The sequence below is a fragment of the Azolla caroliniana genome, unplaced genomic scaffold, assembly GCF_043228905.1.
Source record: "Azolla caroliniana isolate FFs.n. ecotype wild unplaced genomic scaffold, voAzoCaro1.0.p SCAF_1, whole genome shotgun sequence".
NCBI classification, from domain to species: domain Eukaryota; kingdom Viridiplantae; phylum Streptophyta; class Polypodiopsida; order Salviniales; family Salviniaceae; genus Azolla; species Azolla caroliniana.
In genome coordinates this window covers 10,438,510-10,464,195 of record NW_028230436.1, presented here as the reverse complement: position 1 = coordinate 10,464,195, position 25,686 = coordinate 10,438,510, and the positions used below count along the sequence as shown (strand labels likewise).

The 25,686-nt window shown below is 37.8% G+C and overlaps 2 protein-coding genes across 3 annotated transcripts; both read right to left on the bottom strand.

Annotated features, from left to right (window-relative positions):
• Positions 1–2,333: 2,333 nt before the first annotated feature.
• MBAC1 (Mitochondrial substrate carrier family protein) lies at positions 2,334–6,764 on the bottom strand. 2 transcript variants are annotated; one of them, XM_087324907.1, is made up of 8 exons: positions 6,626–6,764; positions 6,008–6,097; positions 5,365–5,466; positions 3,793–3,894; positions 3,573–3,680; positions 3,260–3,496; positions 3,017–3,115; positions 2,334–2,877 (listed from the first exon to the last, which is right to left on the bottom strand). In XM_087324907.1, the coding sequence occupies exons 1-8, from the start codon at positions 6,710–6,712 to the stop codon at positions 2,731–2,733; spliced, it is 972 nt and encodes a 323-aa protein (XP_087181033.1). In that variant the 5' UTR covers positions 6,713–6,764; the 3' UTR covers positions 2,334–2,730. The 2 variants fall into 2 exon arrangements, with proteins under 2 accessions (XP_087181033.1, XP_087181042.1); XM_087324916.1 differs by lacking the exons at positions 6,008–6,097; positions 6,626–6,764 and adding an exon at positions 5,796–5,900.
• Positions 6,765–13,492: 6,728 nt separating this feature from the next.
• Positions 13,493–15,446, bottom strand: LOC147868935 (uncharacterized). The gene has a single exon (XM_087324893.1). The coding sequence runs from the start codon at positions 15,298–15,300 to the stop codon at positions 13,702–13,704; it is 1,599 nt and encodes a 532-aa protein (XP_087181019.1). The 5' UTR covers positions 15,301–15,446; the 3' UTR covers positions 13,493–13,701.
• Between the last annotated feature and the right edge of the window lie 10,240 nt (positions 15,447–25,686).

Here is a 25,686-nt window from a genome sequence, read left to right as displayed (position 1 = left end):
ATTAAAGTCATAATTCATGTCGATATAGAGAAGTCAAGATCCATGTACAAAAACCTCAAGATTTGACAAAACCTTGATTAGATCTTCCTTTTAGCATATCCTAAAAACATTGAGGATTAAGAGCATTTTGTATAGAATATCCATGTGCAATATCCAAAAGCGCTTGATCATAAAGGAAACCTTGTATAGAGTTGAGAACCACATTTTATATTGATTAATCTTACATTGGCTAGAGAAATTTTGGTAGGTTAAGATAAAATAAGAGAAACATTTTGGTTTTGCTTAATCCAATGATGTGTCAAATATGCATAATTTAATGGAAACATGGCCACTCCTCCGTTGTTAAAAAACACGTATTTTATAGATAGAGTACGTTTTAGAATACCCACACGTATTCTAAACGTATTCAACCTTTTGGAATTGTCAACTTTTCTAAGCCTAAATTTGTAAATAATTTAAAAATTAATTTCCTAGGGTTTTTTTCAGTAGAGAAAAGAAAATAATTTATGTAAATATTGAAACATAGATAACCATTTATCCATGGGCAATAAAGATAATTGGTATTTACTATATAGTATTCAACTTCCAAGTATCTTTGCATTCAACATCAGTGGTGTTCAAGTATTCGATGTATTCAACGTATTCAAAACGTACTCAACGTATTTTACCTTTAAATACGTATTCTAAGAACTTATTATTATTTTTAGAATACTTATGAAATACGTAGTATAGGTATTGTATGTGTACGGTATGCTACGTATGTTACAATCATGCACTCCTCTATCATCAAGGATTTCTTTGGAAAGGACAAAACCTCCTCAACCTAATGTTATGAAACTCTTTAAGTTTATACAATTGTACCCAAATTTCATGTGGAGTTTGAATCATATGACATACCCATCTCATGTTTCTTAGTAAAACTCAAATTATAGAATGGAATTTAAAGTGTTGCCCATGTGCTTGAGATATATTTTATTGTCTTATGGCTGTAAATATAGCACTTGGTCACCGCTTTCCCTAACAAAAGAAAAAAACAACATAAACTCTCGCATGTCTCCAATGGAAACAAATTGGTAAAAATGTTAGTTATGTTTCAATGTTGTATCAACCATCTAGGATATGATGCCCCTTTGTTGGGTTGAAGCATGAATGATATATCTCTCGTCATACAAGTATATTGAAGAGTCCACACATGTAGGATGGTTGATTCCACATCCTCATTGTACCATATAGTTGTCCTTGCCAAATAGTATATATCTAAGATATCATGTTGGGATCAAGCAAGGGCATTGTTTAATATTATAGTCTATAGATGTGTGTGTAGGGAATCTCACCAAAGGATGAGTCATGCGGTGTTCAAGCAAGAACTATGTATGTTATCGACAATCTCCATGAACATGGAGGTGGTGAACATCGAAGATATCACACATGGATCTTCCACCCAAAGATGAGAGATTGCTCAACATTCAAGCTTGCCAAACCTTTTGTTTAATGAGATTCTTTTAGGATCTCAAACATACAACTCAATCATGACATTTATGTCATGAAATGATCCTATGCATCTTCTTGTGTGAAATAACTCAAAACATGATATTGTCCACTAATGCATTTACATTGGCTCCATGCCGACATCTTTTTCTATAGTCAAATTTGATCTTTTGATTGTATACATTGGATGAGCAGGTTTTGTTCATTTGTATATAAATTTGTTTATGGAGACAAACCTCAGAATATAGACCAAGTTTACAATTCTTTTGAGGTACCTCTTGAGGGATATCCGAAAATGCATGTGATTGAATAACATTTGTACTGAACTATAATTGTCAGAAAAAAATATTAATTATAATGAATCTCTCTTTACCTACTCGATCAATAGAGATATGCTTTGCCTCGTAACCTTCCTAGTTTGATAGTATGAGCAAACAATGCATGTAAGGCTTGTAAATTTCCATTCACAAGGTTTGATAACTTTTTCCACCACCCTGAAGCTTTGAGGATGGAACCCAAGAAAACTTATCTAACTGGGGTGCATTGGAACCTGGTCATGCAAAGTATTCAGCCAATAAGAGAATCTTGTTAAGGATCACCATGATTCATATGGATCCTCCACAACATTGGATCATCTAGGTTTTCTTACATAATTGTGAGTTTAGTGCCTCCAAGGAGGAAAAGTATGAACCAAGGAAATTGTAGGAGTGTACCTCTCATAATAGAAAGGTCACTCATGCAAAAATTAATGTATTAAACCTCGACTGCAGTTGAAAATTTCAAATTATGCTCACACAACGTGAACATATATATAGGAAACCAATCTTCAATATTCCGGATTCTAATAAAAAAAACTGTGAACATCTAACATCTTCCCTTTAATCCCTCACAAAATTTCACAAGTTAGGAACATAATGCTGATTACGATAAATCAAAACTGTGTTGAGAATGCATAATGCATAACATAGCTGAAATTTCATGCCATAGCCTCTCAAACCTTTTGAGTTAGGCTGATTCTACTTCTATAAAATTCCAACTAATAGCCTCTTCCAAATCCTCATGAGTTAAGAATCATTGCTATCAAAGAATCACTGTTTCCTTTTATTTGAGCTTATCAGTTTCTGTTAGTAGCAAAAATAGAAAGACTAAGTGTGCCTGATGTGGAGAAGTAATTATAATATCGAGAATCCTACAGGTTCTAGCTTTGTTGACAATATCTAACATATATTAATAAGTAAAAATCTATACTTGTAACTCATGTCTACGAACTCCAAGTAATCTTGCCGTGAGCTCCCATGTCACCATTGCAGCTGCATTTGCTGGAAATGCTCTTGCAAGAGTTGGACCTAATCCAGCATACAGACCTCGGAATCCAAGTTCTTTATAAATCTATAAATAGAAACATAAGCTTTAATGTGTCAGTGTAATTCAAATTTCACTCGCATTAAAAACCATAGAAAATTCAACAAGTCAACAATGTGGCTCAGTAACATCAATGGTAACAAAAAAATAGATCTCTTTCAAGTACCAGTTTCATGTTATAGATAGGACTTCTGCTTAATTTAGGATTGACTGATGTTTGAATTCGTGTTTTCGCAACATCAAATGGTAAGACAATAGCCCAAAACTGCATTGATTATGACACAAACTCAGTAAATTAAGATAAATAATAATGGCTACTTTTCGACAAACTCATCTTATAATGAATGAAGATATAGATGTATGTCATTTTATTACCATAAAAAGGTATGCACGTATCCCATTTCCTTACCATCATGCCAGCTAAGCCACCACTTATGACATCAACTACTCCTTCAACAATCATTTTTGAATAGCTTTTTCCATAAAAATGTTTCTGCCATGGTTCAGCTAACAGTTTCGGAGCTTCATGATATTTTAGAGCTGATAGAAGCCGGTATCTTGTGAATTCATACGTCACAAAGAAGACAGAATTTCCAGTGCATTCTCTCAATAGAGTTGAAAATCCACCTTTGAACAATCCTTGGAGCTGCAAGAAATGACCATATATATGAACTAACTAGAATATAGGTACCCTAATATTAGGGTGCAAATACAATGCCTACCCCATCATTCTTTATTGTTTTTTGTACACAATCCAGAGGCCCATCATATCTCATCAACCCTAAAGTGTTTGATCCAATCGCATTATTCGCTTGTATCTGCAATCTACACTGAGAGCCAGACATAGTATAAGATACAGTCTACATGAGACATAAAATTTCACTTTCAAACTTGTGATGAGTAAAGAGCTACTATAATTATCAGCCTTTGAAAGTAGTTTACCTTTACGAGCTCGGTAGGGCACAATATCACACTGATGCAAGCTCCACTAACCGCAGCTGCAGGTAAAATGGAAGAAAATTTCGGTTCACTGATTTCTCGTCCCTTCCAAGAATCACCCACCATGCCAAATAATACAGCATCAGGGCCTGCATGGATTGCTTATTCAACCACAATCACAAGTAAAGACGTCAAATGGCATACGCTCACAATTACCAGTGCCCCAACCTAAACCTAAGTGAAATATGAGAATGCAATTCCTGATGATGGTCAATGACACGGAGTAAATTTTACGCAAGTCCAATAATAAAATATTTTGATCTATAATTGATCCACAGTATCAGTGCCTCCATAGATTGCTTATTCAACCACCAAATCACAAGGACGTAAAATGACAAATGCTCCCATTTACTAGGTCCACAACCTAATCCTAAGGGAAATATGTGAATGTAATTCTTGACGATATGGACTAAATTTTACACAAACCCTAATGATCATACTTTATCTACAGCATCAGTGCCTGCATGGATTTCTTATTCAACCACAAAATTACAAGTAATGATGTCAAATGACAAACACTCATATTTAATAGGGCCGCGACCTAACCCTAAGTGAAATATCCGAATACAATTCCAGATGATGTGGACTAAATTTTCTCACAATCTCCGTCATTAAATATTTTGACCTACACTGTCAAAGATGAAAATTTTCACACAAGTTACATCAAATGACAAAATCCCAGATTTTGTCAAAATTATGTGACAGCAAGTCCTGATGTAATAAATACTTAACCCCCCCGAGACATATACAATACAATTCTGTTGATAATCAGTGATATGGAAAAGAATCTCACAAGTCCCACAATCAAATATTTCTAATTGCACTATCTTTAAGACAAGAGATAGGTATACCATTAAGTGTTCAATCATGCAGAAATGTGCATGTCTACACGCATACACATGCATAAATCAGAATATTCTAGGGTAGTCACACAATTATGGGCATATCTGTGCATTAATGGGCTGGGAACGACCCATAAGTAAAATATGTGAATACATCCCACCAATAATCAGATGTTTGACGGGAATCCAGCAATATCTGCCCTAAAAATTCGGAAGCCCGTGTCTCAAACTATATCTAAACTTAAGAGCATTGTAAAGTTACAAAATCTGTGGGAATATTTGAACAGAGTAGTGAGCACATCCACCATTTTGTGGCCCAGTAACCTACCCCAAGATAAATTATGTGAAAGCATTTACCATTGATGATTAAATCAAATAGGCGCTCAATTCTAGATACACTAGCTTACACAAAGAAAATGGAAGTGCTGCTACTTCTCTTAAACAAGATATATGTTACTGGTATAGTTAGTAATATGAAGTGCATTTCCCAATGACAATTAAATCATCCTGGTTGTCTATTACATCAACTTAAATTTTATACAATTCTTCCTGTTGCTGCTCAGGCCAAGTAAAAGAAAATTGAAGTTCTACTACTTCATAACATGGCCGGTCAAACATTGAAAGATGGATGACCGAAGAAAACATGTTAAACCTAGAATGCATTAATCAGTACCTGCAAAGCAATTTTCATCTGAGAATATGCACCAAAAAGTGCCGAGCTCTCTGTAGCAACACCAACAAATGAGGCGGTAGCACCCTTATAGAAGCCCTTCATCTAAGCAAAAATTACTTGTGATCACTGTGCATTATATGGCTATATAAAACTAAAAACATATTGAAAAACGATCAGAATATCTGAACATTATAAACATACTGAAAATTTATGAGCATTGGAAGCATATAAAACCGACATAACAATATAATAACATCCTTCCATAGCTGACATAAACATACCCAATTATGCGAAGCATCTTGACGACATCGTCACATACACAACATCACAAATACACTGCTGACTTTATGAACATAACGAACGTCACAAACAAATTTAAAAACTAGCAAGCAAATTGGGAGATATGTAGAGAAGTGGAGTCATAAGCCTACCCCTCCAGTCTTTAGGATATCACGGATACAATGGAATGCACTGTGATCGTCACAGTGATACAATGGAATGCACTGTGATCTTGACGACATCGTCACATACACAACATCACAAATACACTGCTGACTTTATGAACATAACGAACGTCACAAACAAATTTAAAAACTAGCAAGCAAATTGGGAGATATGTAGAGAAGTGGAGTCATAAGCCTACCCCTCCAGTCTTTAGGATATCAAGGATACAATGGAATGCACTGTGATATTTAGCGGTGTTCACTTGTGTATTCTGGGTCTGCAATTTGACCTGAAATTTTGAAGCGTTCAACAAGAAACCATTACGTTTTTGCATGATGTTGTTTTGAATTGTTGAGAATGCAAGCATAAACGGTTGGTCATGTAAAGGATAAGTGGAGATCGCAGGATTGAAATATAATCAAAACCCCAAAAACAAAGCGTAAGAAAAATCTTCATAGTAAGCTATAAGGTCGCGGATTTCAAACAAAGCGCTTTCAAAGAATCGTGGGAATAGAAAGAACTTTCGCATAGCAGATTCACAAAGAAAAAGAGAGAGATAGATATATATGAGAGAGAGATATTTGGCAAAGATCACAGACATGGGGAGAAGTAATTTAGCATGAAAGGTTCGCATAAAAAGGAACAGGGAGATTTACCACATAGCACATGAACGAAATCCCCCATTAGCAAAAGAGATTTGACGAAATAAACGAATGAATATATATATATATTCACAGAAAGAAAAGAACTTGAGAAGATTTCACAAAAAGAAAGAGACGAAGTGAGGTTGAGAGAAACAAAGAGAAGAGGGGAGAACCTTGACAGTGTCGAAGGGGTGTCCGATGAGAACAGTTGCAAGCCCAGCAGCGAAACCCGCTGCGTAATCCTTGGCTGCATCCGCCATAGCTGGAGAGCTCCAAAAGATTCCTTCCTTTTTGAGGGGGGAGAGAGACCCTAAAAACGCAGACGATGAAGAAGGAAATGATCTTTCTAGGTCTCTCTCTCTCTCTCTCTCTCTCTCTCTCTCTCTCTCTGCCTCACAGTGTTTTCCTTCAGATCAACAAACAGTGAAGAAAAATTGATTGATTGATCTCTCTCTTCTTCACAAACCCTTCACTACCATGGTGGCTAGCTATAGCTATGGCTATATGACTTTATGTTTGTGGCTATGTATAGAGGAGGTAGAGCTAGATTTGGAGGTAACTCAAAATCTATGTACATACATACAAATTTACAATACATGCATGCATACATACATGATACATACATACATACATACATGGGAAGCTTTTTCCCTTTCCTAAAACTTTTGGAGAAGTTATGTGATCCCCAAATTGCCACCACCGGCTCCTTTACGTCTCTGATTCGGACTAGGGTCTCTGTTGTTGCTCTTGCCCAATGCGGCCGCATGTAGTGGTTGTCGGCATATTCTTCCTCTATCACCACTTCGTCATATATGCGCCGCCTTGACCTTGACCGGCTTTTCCGCCTCCGCCTCTGTCGAGAGACACTTCCTCTTCACTAAGTTGGCAATGCTATTGTGGAACTCCTTCTTTGATATCCCCAATATTTCTCACAACGAGAGTTCTACTTGACTATCGAGGATTTGCTCCTCTAAGACCTTTCATAGGTTTGTTGACTTATCTATTTCCGAGCTCAATCGGAAGCTCGGAAACGTTCCCCTTTCCTTCTCTTGTCAGCCAACCGAACCAACATCCTCCGTCCTTGGCCCATTCCGGGTCTCATACTGGTTGTCGATGCTTCCGACCTTCCTAGAACCTCGTAGTTCTGGCATGTAGCTTCCATGAAGATGGTTTTCTCTTCTATTGGATTGTCCCATCTGGTGACCTCTTGGACCCACGCTATCCGCTTCCTCCTTCACCAACTTCTTCCTAGAGAACCCTTTTAATACTATCGGCTAGAATACGGTGTCCTTCTCCGTCTTTCCGTTCTCCCCTCTGACCCAAATATTGGCCGATCTCGAGTAATGGACGATCTCTACGTGTCGTGCTGCAGCCTCCTCCATCAACCTTTTCATCCCACCCCGGCTAGTGTTTATTTATTGGGGCCTCCGTTTCTCACTCGCATGTACCTGGTCCTTCCAAAGGTACACCATGTTGTTCTTAAGTGCATTGGCAAAATTAGTGCACTCTCTCTAGATGTGGCCGACAACATCGCACCACATGCACCTCTAGTCATTCAAAGAGTGTCAGTCATGTGATTTGACCCTTGCCTTCCCTTCGAGCTTGAGCGATCTGGATATCGCGCACCATCTTCGTCAGCTCCTCCAGAGCCGAGCCACTAGATGTTCCCTCAACCACGGGTCAAAATCGGGCCCAACTCGAGCCGCCTTCTTGCCTCGTTCAATCAAGTCAGAATCTTCTCTGACCTCTTCCCGACAATCAGGCCGGTTGTCTTTGACCCCGCATCGTTCCATTTGTGCCGTTTGTTGAAATGGCTACAAACCCTTTTTACCACGACCCAATCGACCGTAAGTCCTTCATCCGTCTCGATTAGGAGACCTACCTTTTCCCGATCATGCGGGTCGACCGACTTGATGAATAACAGAACTTTGCTCGTATCAAGCACGGTCTGGTCCAACGTTGAAAGGCGCGCAAATCACTTCTCAAACTCCTAGAGAAGCACTGATGTGTTCCGACCTTTGTCGAGGAGCTCAACCCACTCTATGAACTCCCTCTTCGACAACTGGAGCGAGTCGTCGAATTTGTACCTCTCGGGGAGCCGACTCTCGAACTTTGACCAGTTTTGGCAATCAGCCCAAACCTCAAGTACCTCCACGTGGATGCTCAGTGTGACGACTCACGGGAATCTGGACAACCATCCGTTCTCCGGTATGTCCCTCATTAGCATTTAGGCCATGTAGGCCTCCAAGTAGCTCGTGACGCCTTTTCCATTGAATCGGCCTATCGTGTTGACTATCGTTTCTATGGCCCTGTCGAGGCTACCGCACTCTCCCGAGCATTCATTAGGCGGTCGATAGCCACCACCATTGCTTTTGCAAGCTCACTTCCCCTCTTTCTGAGCTCCTTTGTCGCCCCTTTCACGTCGGGTTCACCAAAGATGTCGCAAAAGTCCGCGAGTATGTGTTGAAACAAGGCAGGACCATCAGGGCCTCAGACTAAGGAGTTGGTAAGGGAAGCGAGAAAGAGGTTATCCGGATCGTTTCCGGGTAACTTTGCCGGAGCGCAGCATGGACGTGTATCCGATCCGGACCAGTCTTCGGATGCCGAATGATGAGCACACAAGATCGGACGCGTACACTGTTCCAGAACTGTCGCCAGATAACAAACAATGAGCCCATGGCTAGCACACTCGGGTATGCAAACACAAATGAGAGAGAGCAAAGACAAGACTACAGGTAGAACCTGAAAGACATAGGAAAATCCGAAAAGGAACAAAGTAGTCGTTTAACTTATAATAGAAGTACAACCAGGTTGGGCCAACAATAGAGCTTTGACCTCTACACACACACACACACACAAAGAATCTAGTGAGCCTCTGATCAAGAGCACACGGGCTTCCAACGCAAAACAGAGACCTCACAACACGACATTCGATAGACAGAAAACAAGAAATGAGTAGCCGACAGAGCTTCTGCCTCCTAAACGATGGATGGCAAAATAGATCCGTTCCTCCCCTTTTATAGCACAAGGGGAGGACGATTACATCAGTATTAAATGTAGTTGTTTGGTCAGAGATCCGCTCCATGATTCTCTGCCCAATGCACTATCATTCCCCCTCAACATTCGATGCATTTAAAGTACCCACAAACAGTTTTTGTCTCGTACTTTATTATTCTTGTTTTTCACAAAGTTTCATTTATATATATATATATATATTTATGTACACATCGTGTGTATATATATACATAAGCCCTTGTTCGTGTGCATCCTTGCACACCCCCGTTCACGGGCATCCTTCATAACCGTAATTCTTCACGACAACGTCCATTTGATCCTCCTACTTAGTTGTACTTTGGTCACTGCCGAAAATGCATGGGCTGGCCCCGGCCGCCTTGCTAGGAAGTTGTCCGCTTGGGTGGCCAAAAGAAGTCCGGACGAGAAGATGTTGGCCTGCCCGGCCATTCCATTCCATTCGGATTTTAATCAAAATCTCAAAGTTTTCCACACGTTTTATTCATTCATTTTTTCGGGAATTCACATTATTCCCCAGGTTTGTACATTCCTTTGTGTAAAAAATTCAGCGTTTTCTTGAGGTTTCTTTGTTCCTGCTCGGGTAATCTCAGAGTTTCCTGAGGTTTTTTATTCCCTGATATAAATGTCGGAGTTTTACTGAGTTTTTTTTGACTATTTTTGAATGAAACTTCAAAGTTTTCTTGCAACTTCCTTTTGGAAATGCTAAGACTTTTCCTGAAATTCTCGTTCCGTTTCGCCTAGGTTTTTCTCCCTCGTTTTGTTGAAATCTCTCAGAGTTCTCTGATGTTTCTTCATCCCTTTTTGTAAAATATATGTGTTTTCTTTGTTTTTTTTCATTCCTCGTGTGAATTCAGGGTGAAATATCTGTTATGATCTATGCTGCTGCAAAGCTTTCATGGTGCAGACAAGTATTCATGCAATTCAGCCACGTTTTGAAATCAACAAAACTGTGATCGCTGCAAGATGTGCTTCATTATGAATCATCTCGCGCACAACCAAAATTCCAAATTTGGGATACGTACACAAATGCATATGTCTTACATATTTATATCTATATAGGAAAACCACCCCCTTGAGTTTCCTTATTTGTCCTTTTGTTAATTTCCTCAAATGCCCTTGATAAATCCAATTACATGTGCTATTTGATAAATTACATGGTAAATTCATCCCCTTTTTCTCTTCTTTGGAGTTAATCGAGTTAATCAGCAGTGTTTCCACAAAAATAATGAAGACTTGATTGCATTTGGGGAAATAAAGGAAACCTTGGTGGTATTTGTGTGTGTGTTGAATATATACATATATATATATTGATGCTACAGTACCTTTAAAAGGGGACAGAAGTTTTTTAATGTATTATGTGTGCTTTGAGACGATCTTTTTTCTGGATTTTAGCTTCTATAGTGGATTCGAGTTTTAATGCTTGCAGCAGCATAGGATAGTTATATATGGTGATCAGGAATTATTAATATATACATACATACAAAGATATATATATATATATATATATATATAGTTTCAACTCTATATGATGGTCTTAATATTATACACAAACCTCAAGGTTTAGAGTTTGCAGATCGATGAATTCAGGAATTGGTTATGATACTCTTGCCGGTTCTAAAGGTATATGTAGTCTGATATTTTCTGATTTGGAAAATAAACTGTATATATAGTGATGAAACTAATTAATTAATATAAATGCCATACTGGAATGTTTTGATTTGAGATTGATATGGACCGCTAATATCATTATTTTTACTATCCACTATATATTTTCTGCAGAGCATTAGAAAAGATATTCTCTGAAGAAAGAGCTGGATATATGTTGATGAAGATATGCCTGAAGTTGACCATCGGGGAAAGAGTTGTTTAGTTTATGTTGAAAGATGTACACAGCATTAGGATCTCAAGAAAGAGTTGTGCATATGTTGAAGGCTATGCACATCAAGGTAATCTGAAGAAAGAGTTTGTATAGTTTATGCTGAAGAATATACACATCAAGATGGTCTGAAGAAACATTTGTATGCCAAAGAATAAATATGTATAGATGATCTGAAGAAAGAGTTGTATATATGCCAAAGTTTACATGTTAAGATGATATAACAAAAGAGTGACAGATATGTTGAAGAATACAAATCATATGGTCTGAAAAAACTTTATATATATGTATGTTGAAAGAGTAAACACATCGAGATGATCTGAAGACAGAGTTGTATGTATTTGTATATGGCCATGATGAAAAAGTGCAATGTTGCTGGCTTTTTTGAGATGCCTACAGCCTGATGGGAAATATATGAAGGCGCCAGAAGTTTCCTCTCCTGATCATGGTGGAAAATGACATGTTTTCCATTGGTTCAACGTGATTCCAGCGTGCGTTTAACTACAATTATTCGGCAGCTCGAAGGCCCCTTGGAATAATTGTGGATTCCCTTGAATTTGGGAGTTGGTCTTTTTTCAGTTTTCACTAGCATGAAGAGTGTTACATATGCTTACTAAGAGAAGTGAGTGGTTACTGTGGTTTAAAGTCCTCCCTTAGTCTCTCACATGACATAAGTTACAAATGCTTGGCACTTTGCATCGTATCTGATATAGACAACCTCATCTTTGTGTTCATGAACCCTAAACCCCTTAGCCTATGTACAGCACTGGCACCGGACAGATAATGATGATAATTGGTCGGCTATATGCAATGTCATAGAGCGTAGGAAGGCCAAGTGGAAAGGAATTAATGCATTTCCCAACTTAAAAATTGAAGAGACAATTGGGAAGTGTAGACAGGACATAAGTTAGAAATGCTTGGCACTTTGCGTTGCATGCGCATCTGATATAGACAACATCATTTTTGTGTTCATGATCATTGATACTTTATGTACAGCATTGCCGCAGGACAGATAATGATGATAATTGGTCGGCTGTGTGCAATGTCATAGAGCGTAGCAAGGTCAAGTGGAAAGGATTTAATGCATAGTCCAACTTCAGAATTGAAGAGACAATTGGGAAGTCCAGACATGACATAAGTTAGAAATGCTTAGCACTTTGCATCTGATAATAGACAACATCGTTTTTGTATTCATGAACATATGTATTGTTGATGGTTTATGTATAGCATTCGCACAAGATAGATAATGATGATAAGTTATGTGCAATGTCATAGAGTGTAGCAAGGCCAAGTGGAAAGGATTTAATGCATAGTCCAACTTAGGAATTGAAGACACAATTGGGAAGCCTAGATACAATGTTGTCCTATATTGCTCTTTATGGCATTGTAAGATACCTTGGATATCAACATCATTAGCTCCCTTTCCTAAGTCTAAAACAATTGACATATAACCAAGAAATGATTATTGAGACGACCTGTGTATGGTAAGCACATAGCCCTTCCCACTATAAGGAGACCATTTGTTGATCATATTAGGAGTGAAAGTTTGCCATACAGATGAATTGTGCGATATATTGAAAGAAGGAAGGCAATAATGTTCATAGCAAAGCTAGATATTGTGATAGTCGTTGACTACATTTTGTTGAGGTAAAGATAGAAAAATGTCTTACTCTCATATGTTTGAATGGGTGAGTGAGTTCCATCTTCCAAATTTTGGCATTCTTAGAGAAAAGACAGAATATTTTATAGGGAGTATTGCCCATATTCCATTGAAGGGTGTAGAACTTCAATTATGGAACTTCTTTTCCTTAATGAAGATTTGCCAACAATCATCAAAGTGACCTACTTGTGATCAGGAAATGGGTAAAGTTGTGGTAAATTTCAAGCTCACAAGCAAAAGGCATATTTGAAACAACTTTCCTTCCGATCAAACTTACGGATTCAAAATTAAAGTCATCGAAGAATGAAGATTTGCCATATTCCAATGAAGGGTGTAGAACTTCAATTATGGAACTTCTTTTCCTTTATGAAGATTTGCAAACAATCATCAAAGTGACCTACTTGTGATCAGGAAATGGGTAAAGTTGTGGTAAATTTCAAGCTCACAAGCAAAAGGCATATTTGAAACAACTTTCCTTCCGATCAAACTTACGGATTCAAAATTAAAGTCATCGAAGAATGCAAAAACATTTTTTGTTCGAGACTGAGAGACACCATTAGCAAAATCTCAATTTTAAGAAACTAGTTCTTTTTCGGGATTGGGGTGTTAGTAAGTTTGTGACGGACAAGAGGAGTGCGAAATATGTATACATAAGCGAAGTGTGGAGACCAATTGGCCAGTTAGTAGCACGGGAGCAGGTCTTGAAGGGAGAACGCATCATTGTGACTCTCCCATTCTTGTATGATAAGAGGGATCGAGATTGATGATGTTTCGAATGTTCTGTCATTTTGCGTGGCACTGATTGGGGATGTTTCGAATGTTGTGTCATTTTGCGTGGCACCGATTGGGGATGTTTCGAATGTTGTGTCATTTTGCGTGGCACCGATTGGGGATGTTTTGAATGTTGTGTCATTTTGCGTGGCACCGAGGGGGCAATCAGTTAAAGGCAGTGCATCATGTGATTTCGGGTTAACAGAAGGAATGACATGAGAACTAGATGATGATGATGAATTGTGCTCCTTAGATGTGGGTTGAGTGAGAGTATGTTGTGAGTGTGATGCCTTGGACTTCCTTCTGGTTATTTTGGGTGGTAGTTGGCTTTCATGGAGAGAATGGGTGACAGCCTCAAGGGGGAAATTGAGAAGGGCTCTAGCCCCTCTCATCTTTAGAGCTGCCCTGTCATAGGCCATGGCCGCTTCCTCGGCCGTGTTGAATGTCCCGAGCCAAACGCGGGCCCCCTGCTTTGCTGAGTCCCTGATCTCCGCCGCATATTTCCCCCAAGGCCGGCGCCTCACACCTCGAAAGTGTCGGGCCCGGGGCTCTGCCCGTTGGACTGGACCCATTTGTGGGTCCATTCGGGTGGTTGAGCCCTTTGTCTTCTCGACATTATATCCTGTGCTGGCATTGGCTATGGTGGTGGTGCCACCGGAAGTAGTTGTGGACCTAGGTGCAGCCGAAATCTGGCCATGGCCAGTTGGGGTCTTTGGAAGCCATCCCTTGTTGGATGCCTCTTTGAGCATGCTGTACACCACCATATCATCAGAATCGTTCTCATTTAAGGGCATTACGCAAGAAGTGGAGCTGACTAGAGAGGCTCGGAGCGACACTGGGGTTGTGGCACTGGAGGAATTCTGTGATCTCCATGGGCAATTCAGATTGTTTATGTATAGGCTTGAAGAGGAACAAATCTCCATGGATGCTGAAGTGGTGGATGTGGTGGTGGTGGTGGTGGTGGTGGTGTCTAGGGGAGGGAGCTGAATGGGTGGGCGGACACGGCGGCCTCGGGTTTCTCCGAAGAGTTTGCTTTCGAGGATTTCTTGGCCAAAGCCCTCGGAGAAACTATAACCTTCCCAATGGTCATTTGCCCAAGTAAGGCCGGAATGGCGAGGGCTATAAGTCGGCTTGTCTTTGGGGCTTGCGATGAGCGAATGGAGATGGCTACAAAACGAAAGGGCTTCGAGGTTTCCAGCCTTGGCTTCTTCTTGGACGAGTTGGCCCATCTTGTGAAGGACCGAGTCTACTCGGGCCTTCTTTTGCGACTTAAGCTTCCAGAGGAGATCCTGCAGTCCGCGGACTCGTTTGTTAGGAGGAGGAGAAGGAGTGAGGGGAGGAGGAGGAGATGAGGAGAGGATGAAGGAAGGAGGAGGGGAAGAGGTATAATTAGTGGATGGAGGGGAATTTGTTGTAGAAGGAGGAGGGGAATTTGAAGGGGAGAAGTCATCATGGAGGAGTGTATAGTTGTTGAAGGGAGAGGTAGGGGAGGCAGGGGAGATGCCCATATTAAGCTATGGAGAAGAATAGAGTGTGTAAGGGAGAAGGATTGATCCAAAGGAATTCTAAGGATGAGAGGATTGCATTCAAAAGGAAAAACAGAGAGAGGTTCTTGTATGCTATTGTGTTGTGTGTGTTGGATGATGGATGCTTGTTTTTCTTCTGTCTTCCTGGTCCAAAGCTTTCAAGTCTGTTCAGAAGCCACTTCTTTGGGCTTATATAGGCACCACCATACATACCTCCCATTGCCCATCCCTTACTAGACAGACAGACAGACAGACATTTGACCCAGTTTTGCCTTACCCTTTTGGGTAACTTTTTCTCCTACTTCTTCTTCTTCTTAGTGCTTTGCTGCTTACATCATCACAGACCTCACTATGTCTCCCTTCTCCCTTTTCCTTTGTTTGACTTGATTGGTCCCTTTAGGACCTCCAAAAATCCAAACCCCAAAATTAAGAAACCAATAAAGAAAACATAACCCCCCCCCCCCCTTTCCCTTTACCTTTCCCACCCGGAAAAAAATGGTGTTGTATTATTAACTGCCCAAGGACAACAATGGTCCTACCTAGGACAACGAGACATTGTGCACCTACGGAACGATACGTTGTGCACTTACGGCTATGGAATGGATTATGTCATGGATGACATTATCGGAGAATATGGCGTCTTGCGAGAAAGGATAGCGTTGTATCATTAATTGCCAAAGGACCTCGAATGGATTCTCAAGGACAAAAGACCCTCTGGCCCTATGGGACATGCATTATGCCATGGGCTCACACGATCTGCGAATATGACATCTTATTCCTAGAAGACACGTGCGATATCAATCCCGAAGTTCCCAACAGACGGGATTTGGGTTGCCCAACCTTTCAAACTTCGGATACGCCTCTCTGCACCCCAGATTGGGCCTCACAGTCAAATTCATTTTGCATCCTAACTATATATTCAACTCCCTTATCTCAGGTGAATGAAAAAACAATTTGCGCTTTTGATGGTGGCCACTTTGATCCAACCTACTAAAACACCCATAGAAACCCCATTTTTAGAAGTCCATACTATATATATATATATGTATGTATGTATGTATGTATGTACAGACATGTTGTGATTCCAGGCAAGTGACAAACCGATGTGTGGTTGGTTCAATGACATGACACAATACAAAAAAACACATTCCATTGGAATTATTCCTCTTCCTTCATCCCATGGATGGGAGGACAAAATTATTCAGACTATTTTTTTTGCATGGAAACAAGTCTTACGTGGTTTGCTCCGCAATAAAACCAACCCTATGCATTATGATGTGTATCTCAGACAAAGGGTAGTCTAGAACCCGTTGTTTACAACATCAAATGGTTTAGTGATGGGTTCCACACAATGGTTGGCATGGGGGAAAATGACAACAAGTCTTGCTAACTTAGTTAGGACTTGGTAGGTTTTCTTTTATCGCACTCTTGGGAAGAGCAAAAACAAGTACTAGCTTGGATGCATGGAGGAAAATTAATGCATCGTCAAATTCAAGAAGTTGTGAGTAGAGTCACCATACCACCCAATAGCTCTTACCATAAATGGGTTGATGTTTTTTCCAAATCAGAAGTACTCTTGACTGTAAAGAGGTATTTAGAGGATAAGACCTGTTTTTTTAATGTGGATAATGCAAAACATTTGTCCCAATCGTAAGAAATAGTGATTGATTATCCTTATGCTATTGAACACAAGATACGGGTAATAGGATACACTGATCACAAATGGTTTATTGATCCACCGATAGAGGACATAAGGTCACATTGGAAGTTGTGGGTGTTGGCTAAACAACCATTGTTTAGATTAGATTGGAACCAGTTGATTATCAGTGGACAGATCCATTTATTGGTAACAACTTTAATTTTTTCCAAAATTCTGAACAATTGGGAAGACATGTGCTCTCAGATAGACAAGATGTGTTACCAACTGCATTTCAATATTGGAGTCATGAGGGTATTACTCCCAAGTTTCTTGCTAAGTTCTAGGTAAAAACCTATGGGCAAGAAAACTGCCACAACAAATATTGAATGAACAGTGGTTTCTTGTGCATCGAGCTTTGCCTGTCGACACATGGTTGCCTAAGATGGGCGTATCCTCTAGTTGTTCTCATTTACAATCTAAAACTCAGAAACATTGTCCATGGGACTACATTGAGTCTCAACTGGTATGGTAACGCCTCCTTACAATATTTGCTAACTACTTCCCCCATCAATATTCACTTGGGGCATGGTGGTTTGGACGTCACTTGTCCGCTCTATTTTCATTACGATGCCAAATCTATAGAGTCTAGACCATGGTTTTCACACCAAATCTGGAAGTGTTCATGCACTTCCATTAATGTCTATGCAGTTGTTAGGTATAAGAAAGGAAATACAACCATTATGGGAGATACTGAGTAGTACTATTGCATACTACATTTGGAAGGCTCGATGCCCTTTCGTTTTTCACCAAGTTAGAGCCTCACTAATTGAATTGGTAAAAAGTATTCGGTTGGACATGGTTCATACTTTGAAGGGTCAATGGGATTGAATTGTTGGAGATTCTGACGATAAAGCTGCTCAACGACATCAATTTCTTACTTTGTGGACAACTACTCCACTTATGACCTCGAAGAATGGCACTCCTTTTTATCACTTTCAGCCACCAAAATGGTTGTTTCTTCTACCGATCATATAGGAATCAAATCTTTGTAAATTGTTTACATTAATGAATGGATATTTATTTGGACAAAAATCCTCTTCCTTTTTTTTTCTTTTACATTCATTGTGACTTGCAAACTAAATTCTACCTTTCATTTCCCCTCTTTTTCTTCTTTCATCCCCACACATTGCTCTATTGTCGCAAATTGCAATAGAAAAATATCTGTCAAAGAAAAATTCCTTTACTAGTCAGTATTGCCTTGTCACCATGAAATAATAAGAAAATTTTAAGATTAAGATTTAGCATGCATCTCATTGGGACAAATTGTGTATGTATTTACCTATCCCTACTTTGGATTCTCGTTTTCTCTTGAAAACATTTCCATAAGAATTCAGCATTTACACAAGTTCTAGTGAAGCCTCACACTATTTTTACCTAATGAACAATCATTGAAAACACAACACGACACGACACGACAACCAAAAGCTATACAAAAGTAAACGCCATGACCTTGTATTGTAGCGTATCCCTTCACACATATATCATAATTCAATGACATCCTTGTATCTTCAATTTTCAAAACAATCAAGATGATTTCAAAATAATGCAAAGTGCAAATTACACTTAACAACATTTCTTCTTTAGTATGCTTTTCTTTACTAGTTAATATCCTTATGTGAGTGGCGTAAAACCTCAATATGAGACAAAAATAGTCTTAAAGGAAACCTTCTCTATTTTTTTCGTTAAATCAATTCATTAGCTTGGTATTTTCAGGATTCTATTCTAAAATATCAAGCAAGGAGGCACTACGTAACATTTTGGGGCCAATTTTCAAGTAATGCCAATACAAATACATCAAACTCTAGGTGCAAACCATCAAGATAAAGTTGACAATATGGTTCTCACAAAACACTCAAAAGAATAAAAAAAACATGGAAATTTGTGCGGTGGATAAACATCACGATTCACAATGCCATGTCATTCACCCAGAATTCACCTTTCAAGCACAATAAGTTACCTTTGAACATTACTTTTCACCTTTCTGGCATAATTCATTAGCTTTAGATTACATGTTCTTTTGTCCTTGTACAATGTTTTGATGTGGACAGTGGCACTAAAACCATGTAAAGCACATGCTTGTAATAAATTATATGAGTAACTACTCTCTGTATCAATGTGAATCACACACCATCCTTCCCATGTGGCTGTTATTCTTTGCAAATTTTTATCCCCATAGAGGTCTCAGAGAGTTCGAAGACAATACAATTACTCTAGTTTATTGTTTAAATCCATCTCTAATTGAAAGAAAACAAAGTAATACCGTACAACTCATGTGTCCACCACTATTAAGACTTATCATATCATGATAAGTCTAGAGAGATCATTGTTAGGAATTCAAACTTTGATAGAGATATCTCTGATAAAGCTCTTTTGATTGTCCTACAATAATGATGGTCTCGTGCAAAGTTTCAAGAAAATATTATTTGTTAAAGTTTAATTCTTTATGAAGAGCTCAACATTACTATTGTTATACATCTAGAAATCTTTGTTTTGTCGCAAGTTGGCCTTATCTAGAGAGTTGTAGGGATTTAGCCCAATCCTTGTTTGCACATGCACACTTTGCTGCTTCCAAATAGCACATGACAAAAAATTGTCCTCTTCTACCAAAAGTCGGATGAGTTTTCGAAAACGCCAATTGAAAATATTCATAAGGGGACTAAAATCCTATATAGAAATAAATAGATCTATGAAATTTTTTTTTGTACAATCAAAAGATAATTTGATCCTTGCTGTACATACATGTTTTCCAAACTTTGTTCGAGAATGACCCTCTAACATACAGTTCCAAATCGATAGCAATTTTCTTGTCTTGCCTTCTACATGTCTCTGTTGCTCATGTTAATGTGCATCTTATATATATAATGGGCTTTGCACACTCCTCATCTTGTCCATATGTGTGTTGTGAACTCAAGAGTTGACAACATGTACTTCTCTTTGTGTTTGATGTCATGCTATAGGTCATTCCCAACTAGGATAAAGTTAGAAGTGGGTGATTGTGATTTTACTAAGATTTAGTAAAACCTTACAATTATTTCCATTTCATGCTACAATTTAATGTAAACTTTCTCAAATGGTTATCGTCCAAATGTTTGCATTCTTATTGCTTATTGGACTAAATATTCATCTTTGTTTTTTAAATTATATTCAATGTCCCCGAAACTATTTAACAATTAAAAAACAGTTGAATTTGTAGGAATGCATACATATTCGCCTCTACATTTTTTAAAGCAAACCAAGAGATATATCTATGCAATAAATTCAATTCAACTTGTGGATGCATTCAATTGCTACAATGTTTCTTCATCGGATCAAAACTATAATGTTGAGTGTACATTTTGCACTAAATTACTAATTTAAGACTATCACACCTCATGATGTAAAGGATGAAGATATTTTTTATCTTTTTATTTTTTGGGTGAAAATGTGCCACGATAGCATTTTGACAAAGCACAAGTGGACATTGGCATATTGTCTCTCTCATCAAGGCTTAGACTTCTTATGCAATTGTCACATTAAGACATTCTGGAGTTTCTTTTCATACATCACGAGCTTGATTTGTATATAATTTGCAAACCACGCAACACCACATATAAGGCACACATTATATTCAAAACATCCATAAAGGACGAAGATGATTCTCAGATGACTTATAAAAAAGTGATATAGTCTTCTCCATGAAAAAATGGAACAAAAGAGTACATACATCGTGGAATCCACTTGTCTATTAACATTAACAACAAGTAAATACTAAAAGAAAACAGTTGTATGATGTTTGAAAGTAGACAATTCATCTTGTTAATTGTCATATTTAATTATTAATCATTCTTTGACTAGAAAGTGGGAGTCTTGTAAGTAGTCACATAGAAGCGAAATAGCAAATTAGTTAGAACTTAAGGGAGGTAATTAGAAGCCACAACTTTGACCATGGGTTATGTATTTAAATTCAGGAAACAAGCAAGCATACAATGTGAAATCCTTTTATACATTTAAGCTTCTCTAGGGTGTTTCCCTTTCTTTTAGTTATCATTTTTTCCATCAGAAGTTTTGCCTTTTTGTATTAGGATTATATATCTAGTCATACGTCAAAGTTCACAACATTTGTTCGAATCCAACTATATGTACTACTATAATAGATGGTCATAGACTACCGTGGAATGTAGGGGATGAATGCATGAACTACCTTGCCACATGGGCTACAACCATTTGGTCAAGGTAAAACAACATGACAATATAAAAAAAACCTTGTTGTCCTTACTATATAATGTAAATCCTCTATGGTACTTGTAAAATTAGCTAACATAAAGGCCACTCCTTTGAGGACAAGGTGCCCTCAAAGGTTAATTGTGAAAACTACTAAATCAATTTTCCTTGATGTCTATGTACTTGCTATTGTGTTCCAAAGAGACCATGAAAAAAGGACACGTTTCTCATAGTTTATCATAGACCCACCCCAATAACCAAGGTAGTCCAATACTAAATCAATTTTCCTTCCAATCTATGTACTAGTTCTGGTGCTCTAAAGAGACCATCAAACAAGAATCCATCTCTCATACTCCATAGAGATCCCCCAAAAAGGTAGGCCAAAACTATTTGGTTCAAGCTTTGGGAAAGGGTAATTGCATAAATGTTCTAATTAACAATGTCCAAAGTTGTGACAAAACAACTTGGCTTTAGCGACAATATGTGTTTGGAATTCTTTTCACACTATATAGGAAAAATTCATCTTATTTGATATATAATGTGGTTAGCATTTTAAAGCCATTGCCAAAAGCCAACAAGCTAGCCATTGCGAATGAAGGAATATATTTTGCACAAAATGGAAGTTTAGATTGCCATCACGTGTTCAATAGTCAACATTGTTGTGGTGTAGATAAGGTGATGTGTCATGTAGGAAATATCATCACCATTACCCAATACTCTATCATTTTGTCATTCATCACTCTTCTTTGTCTCTCTATACATATACATATACATATAGGAATTCCCTAGGGATACACCCTCCCAAAAGATTTGTTCTCCCTCTCTCAAAAGAATTGACTATTCTTTTCACAAAAATTTGTATCAACATGTATACTCTTTGTGCAGTGATAATGTCTACATCGGCCACACACATTTCTACTTCTTCTTGATTGGCATAATAGGGTTAAAGCAAATGCATAAAATCCATAGATACATGTGAAAAACAATTTCTAAGGTTCTTTGTTTTTTGTAGAGAAGGAGAGAGAGACATAGGATATATATATATAATGAGATCCATGGGAGGTTAATTGCAGTCTACGATACAAGATCAAGCCCATATTAAGGATCAAGATTGGTTCTACCAATTCTATGACTTTGATGCTATGATGTAAACCCCCATGCTAGGAGAGAGAGAAAGAGAGGGATTTATTCATCTCTTCGGAGGTCAAATATGACCTAGGAGGCAAAAAATAATACACTTGCATGTAATACATGTGGAAATGTGTAGTGACTCTTGATGTTTAAGAACTTTACCAATGAATGTCACAACTAGTCATTCATACAGTGATTGCGAGAGAAATTCATTGGAGGAAAATATGCATAGTTTATTAGTCTCCCCACATGTATCCCAAAGTCCCATCTCACATCATAGTTTATTACTCAACCATATGGAAGCAATGGTTTCGATGATTGACTAAGGGATGGGCTTTAACACGTATTGATGCATGTGGTTTCATTGTTTGGAGAGAGGTAGAGATTTTTGAAGCCATTGGAGACCGATTACGATCTATAAGACGGGACCTAGCGCACGACAACTTAAGTTCTCTCAATTTTATGACTTCGAGATGTATGTGTTTGTGTGTGCATAATAAGGGGTTGCATCCCTCGGAATTCCTATATGAACTATTATGGATAAAATGTCTCTACTTTGGGTATGCAAATTACAATCCATTTCTCATAATTTGTACACATTTCCTTCAATTTTACCCTTCAATGTTTAGATAATGAGGCAGGTCATTTATTTGTTTTTTTGTCACAATATACCCTTTTGAGATATCAAGGTGGACATAGTAATTTTGAAGAATATATCAAGACATTAAATGTCAACGCACATTGTATCTTTATAATTTACAAGCCAAAAGAATTCTAGTTTGATTTTGATTCAAATTAATCATCATTTTCATTACAAGTACTCTCTTTATATATAAAAAATATGTGGTGAACAAATTGATTTCACAATTATTGAAATAAGTTTATCTCAATTTTATTGAATTGATAGCGCAAGGATTACAGCATTTATGATGTCATGCAAACAATTAGTATCCGAAGATAAATGACATGCAAATAATGAGGAAGTTTTCCGAAAATGAATGACATGTGAACAATACATATTCAAATATTAATGCCATGTGTCAAAATGAAGATTCATAAATTTTACATATGCGCAATAAGAATTAAAGAATCACATTTCATCAATGTCATGTGTCAAAATGAAGATTCATAAATTTTACATATGTGCAATAAGAATTAAAGAATCACATTTCATTGTGGAATATGTGGCAATGGATAAGGACATCCCTTAAAGACGTGACATATTTTTCACCATGTTCGCATGTCAAATCTTGATGAAAATAGTTCTAAATACCACCATATTGCAAACTTCTAAAGCCCCATCCTCAAGAACACATCAAGTATGGATGAACTCTCTTTATCATTCACAATCATAGGTAAATGTATAACTTAATTTATTTGAACTTGTTAAGATATGAAATCAAAATCATGATATTTTAATTTTGAACTGTTAGAAGCTTTCGAACGATTGCAAGAAAGAACCAAAATGGTCAAGCTTTAAAGGGGACGATTAACATACTTGTAATGGCAAGCTTGTGATAGTAAGATGTGCTTTATATATGCTACATTATGCTCCAAGTTCGCAACAAACTTGAGAAAATGTAAGAAGAGCGCATGTTCTATGTGGACATAAATATAGCAACGTGGATATGGTTACATCCATATCTCCTTGTATTGGATAATTTGATACACAAATCTTTCCATTGGTTAAAAAACTCAATTTACTATAAATACTTGAACATAAAAAGGTAAATTTTGTCCACAATGTCAATATAAAAATATTTCTCGTACTTATTGGAGACATTCTCGTTTTTTATGTAGAACATTATATGCCGGCATCAACGGTCCTTGAGAACAAATAGACGAGAAAAATCATTTGCGGTTAAAAAAAGGTGTTAATACTTCGGATTTATCAATTTTGGGTGACTTTGGAACTATTGTGTGTAGGATATGAATAACTAAACAAGTAATTCTATTTGGAACTTTTAGTAATGCAATGAAGATATTTAAAATATTGAAGCCCATATGGATGTAGCTTAGTTGGTAAGGTTGCCCAATGGAGACTAGGTTGTCATGGGGTCAACCCCTACATTCCATAGTGGCATCTAATAAATTAAGCGATATGTATGGAGTATATAATAGAGAGGTGAGTAAAATTGGGTTTTGAACCCAACACGCTTATAGTGTAACAACTTACCAATAAGGTAAGCTAATTACAACAAAAAAGAGAGAAAGAGAGATAGACCACGAGTCACTTATTGGACCATGTGTGTTGAAGCCCACCGTTGACTTTGTGAATGAGAGATGCCCTTGCGCAATCGATGACTTAGATATCCCACCCACTCTCCCATCATCATTAGATCATTCTTAGTGTCTATTTGTACTTGCATAGAAGGTCTATATAACCATAACCTAACGTCTATTTGTACTTGCATAGAAGTTCTATATAAACATAATTGTCTATTTGTACTTGCATAGAAGGTCTATATAACCATAACCTAATGTCTATTTGTACTTGCATAGAAGTTCTATATAAACATAACTGTCTATTTGTACTTGCATAGAAGGTCTATATAAACATAGCCTAACGTCTATTTGTACTTACATAGAAGGTCTATATAAACATAACCTGGTGTATTGTACAAAGTAAGTATTGATTACTGTAATTTCCCCCCATTCGTTAATACATGTTTTTTTATCTTTGGTATATTCTCTCTCTCTCTCTCACACACACACACACACACACACACACACACACACACACACACACAATGCATAATGCATACCACATACCACATAAGACATAAGACATAAGACAAGACATAAGACATAAGACATAAGACATAAGACATAAGACACAAGGCACAAGACAGAAGACATACCACATGCCATGGAAATGCAAGATGCATTAATATCTTCTAGGACAATGGTATTTGGGATACAACGAAGGTGACCTTGTCACCATGCTTGACATAACACATGTAGATGAAGCTAACGGATAATACATAACAGAAGACATGATGCACATTGAACTCTTTTCGCCACATGAGGAATCTTGAAGACGTTATAAGTTCATTGAAGAGCCTATTCATATGTGTTAATGTGGTCAACCATTGTGATTGTAGTGTGGCCACATAGCTTGTGTGTGCATGGAAGAGTTTTACAACATTTCATGTGTTGTTAAGATCGAAGGAAGACAAAGAGAAGAAGTCATCATCGATGTCAAGATGAATAGAGAAAATGTGTAACTCTCTCACAAGTGAGATGTTTGCCTAAAGTAACTTTGCACAACGAAATACAAGATCCACGAATGTTACGGGCATGACCATATAATATCATGTGGTGAGAATTTACCATAG

Excerpts from the sequence above, each read along its gene's own strand:
- MBAC1 (XM_087324907.1), bottom strand. The coding sequence starts at position 6,712 with ATGGCGGATGCAGCCAAGGATTACGCAGCGGGTTTCGCTGCTGGGCTT. Across the intron at positions 6,098-6,625 it reads ACCCCTTCGACACTGTCAAG|GTCAAATTGCAGACCCAGAA; the intron begins GTTCTCCCCTCT and ends TCAAAATTTCAG. Across the intron at positions 3,681-3,792 it reads GCCCTACCGAGCTCGTAAAG|TGTAGATTGCAGATACAAGC; the intron begins GTAAACTACTTT and ends TCTGGCTCTCAG.
- LOC147868935 (XM_087324893.1), bottom strand. The coding sequence starts at position 15,300 with ATGGGCATCTCCCCTGCCTCCCCTACCTCTCCCTTCAACAACTATACA.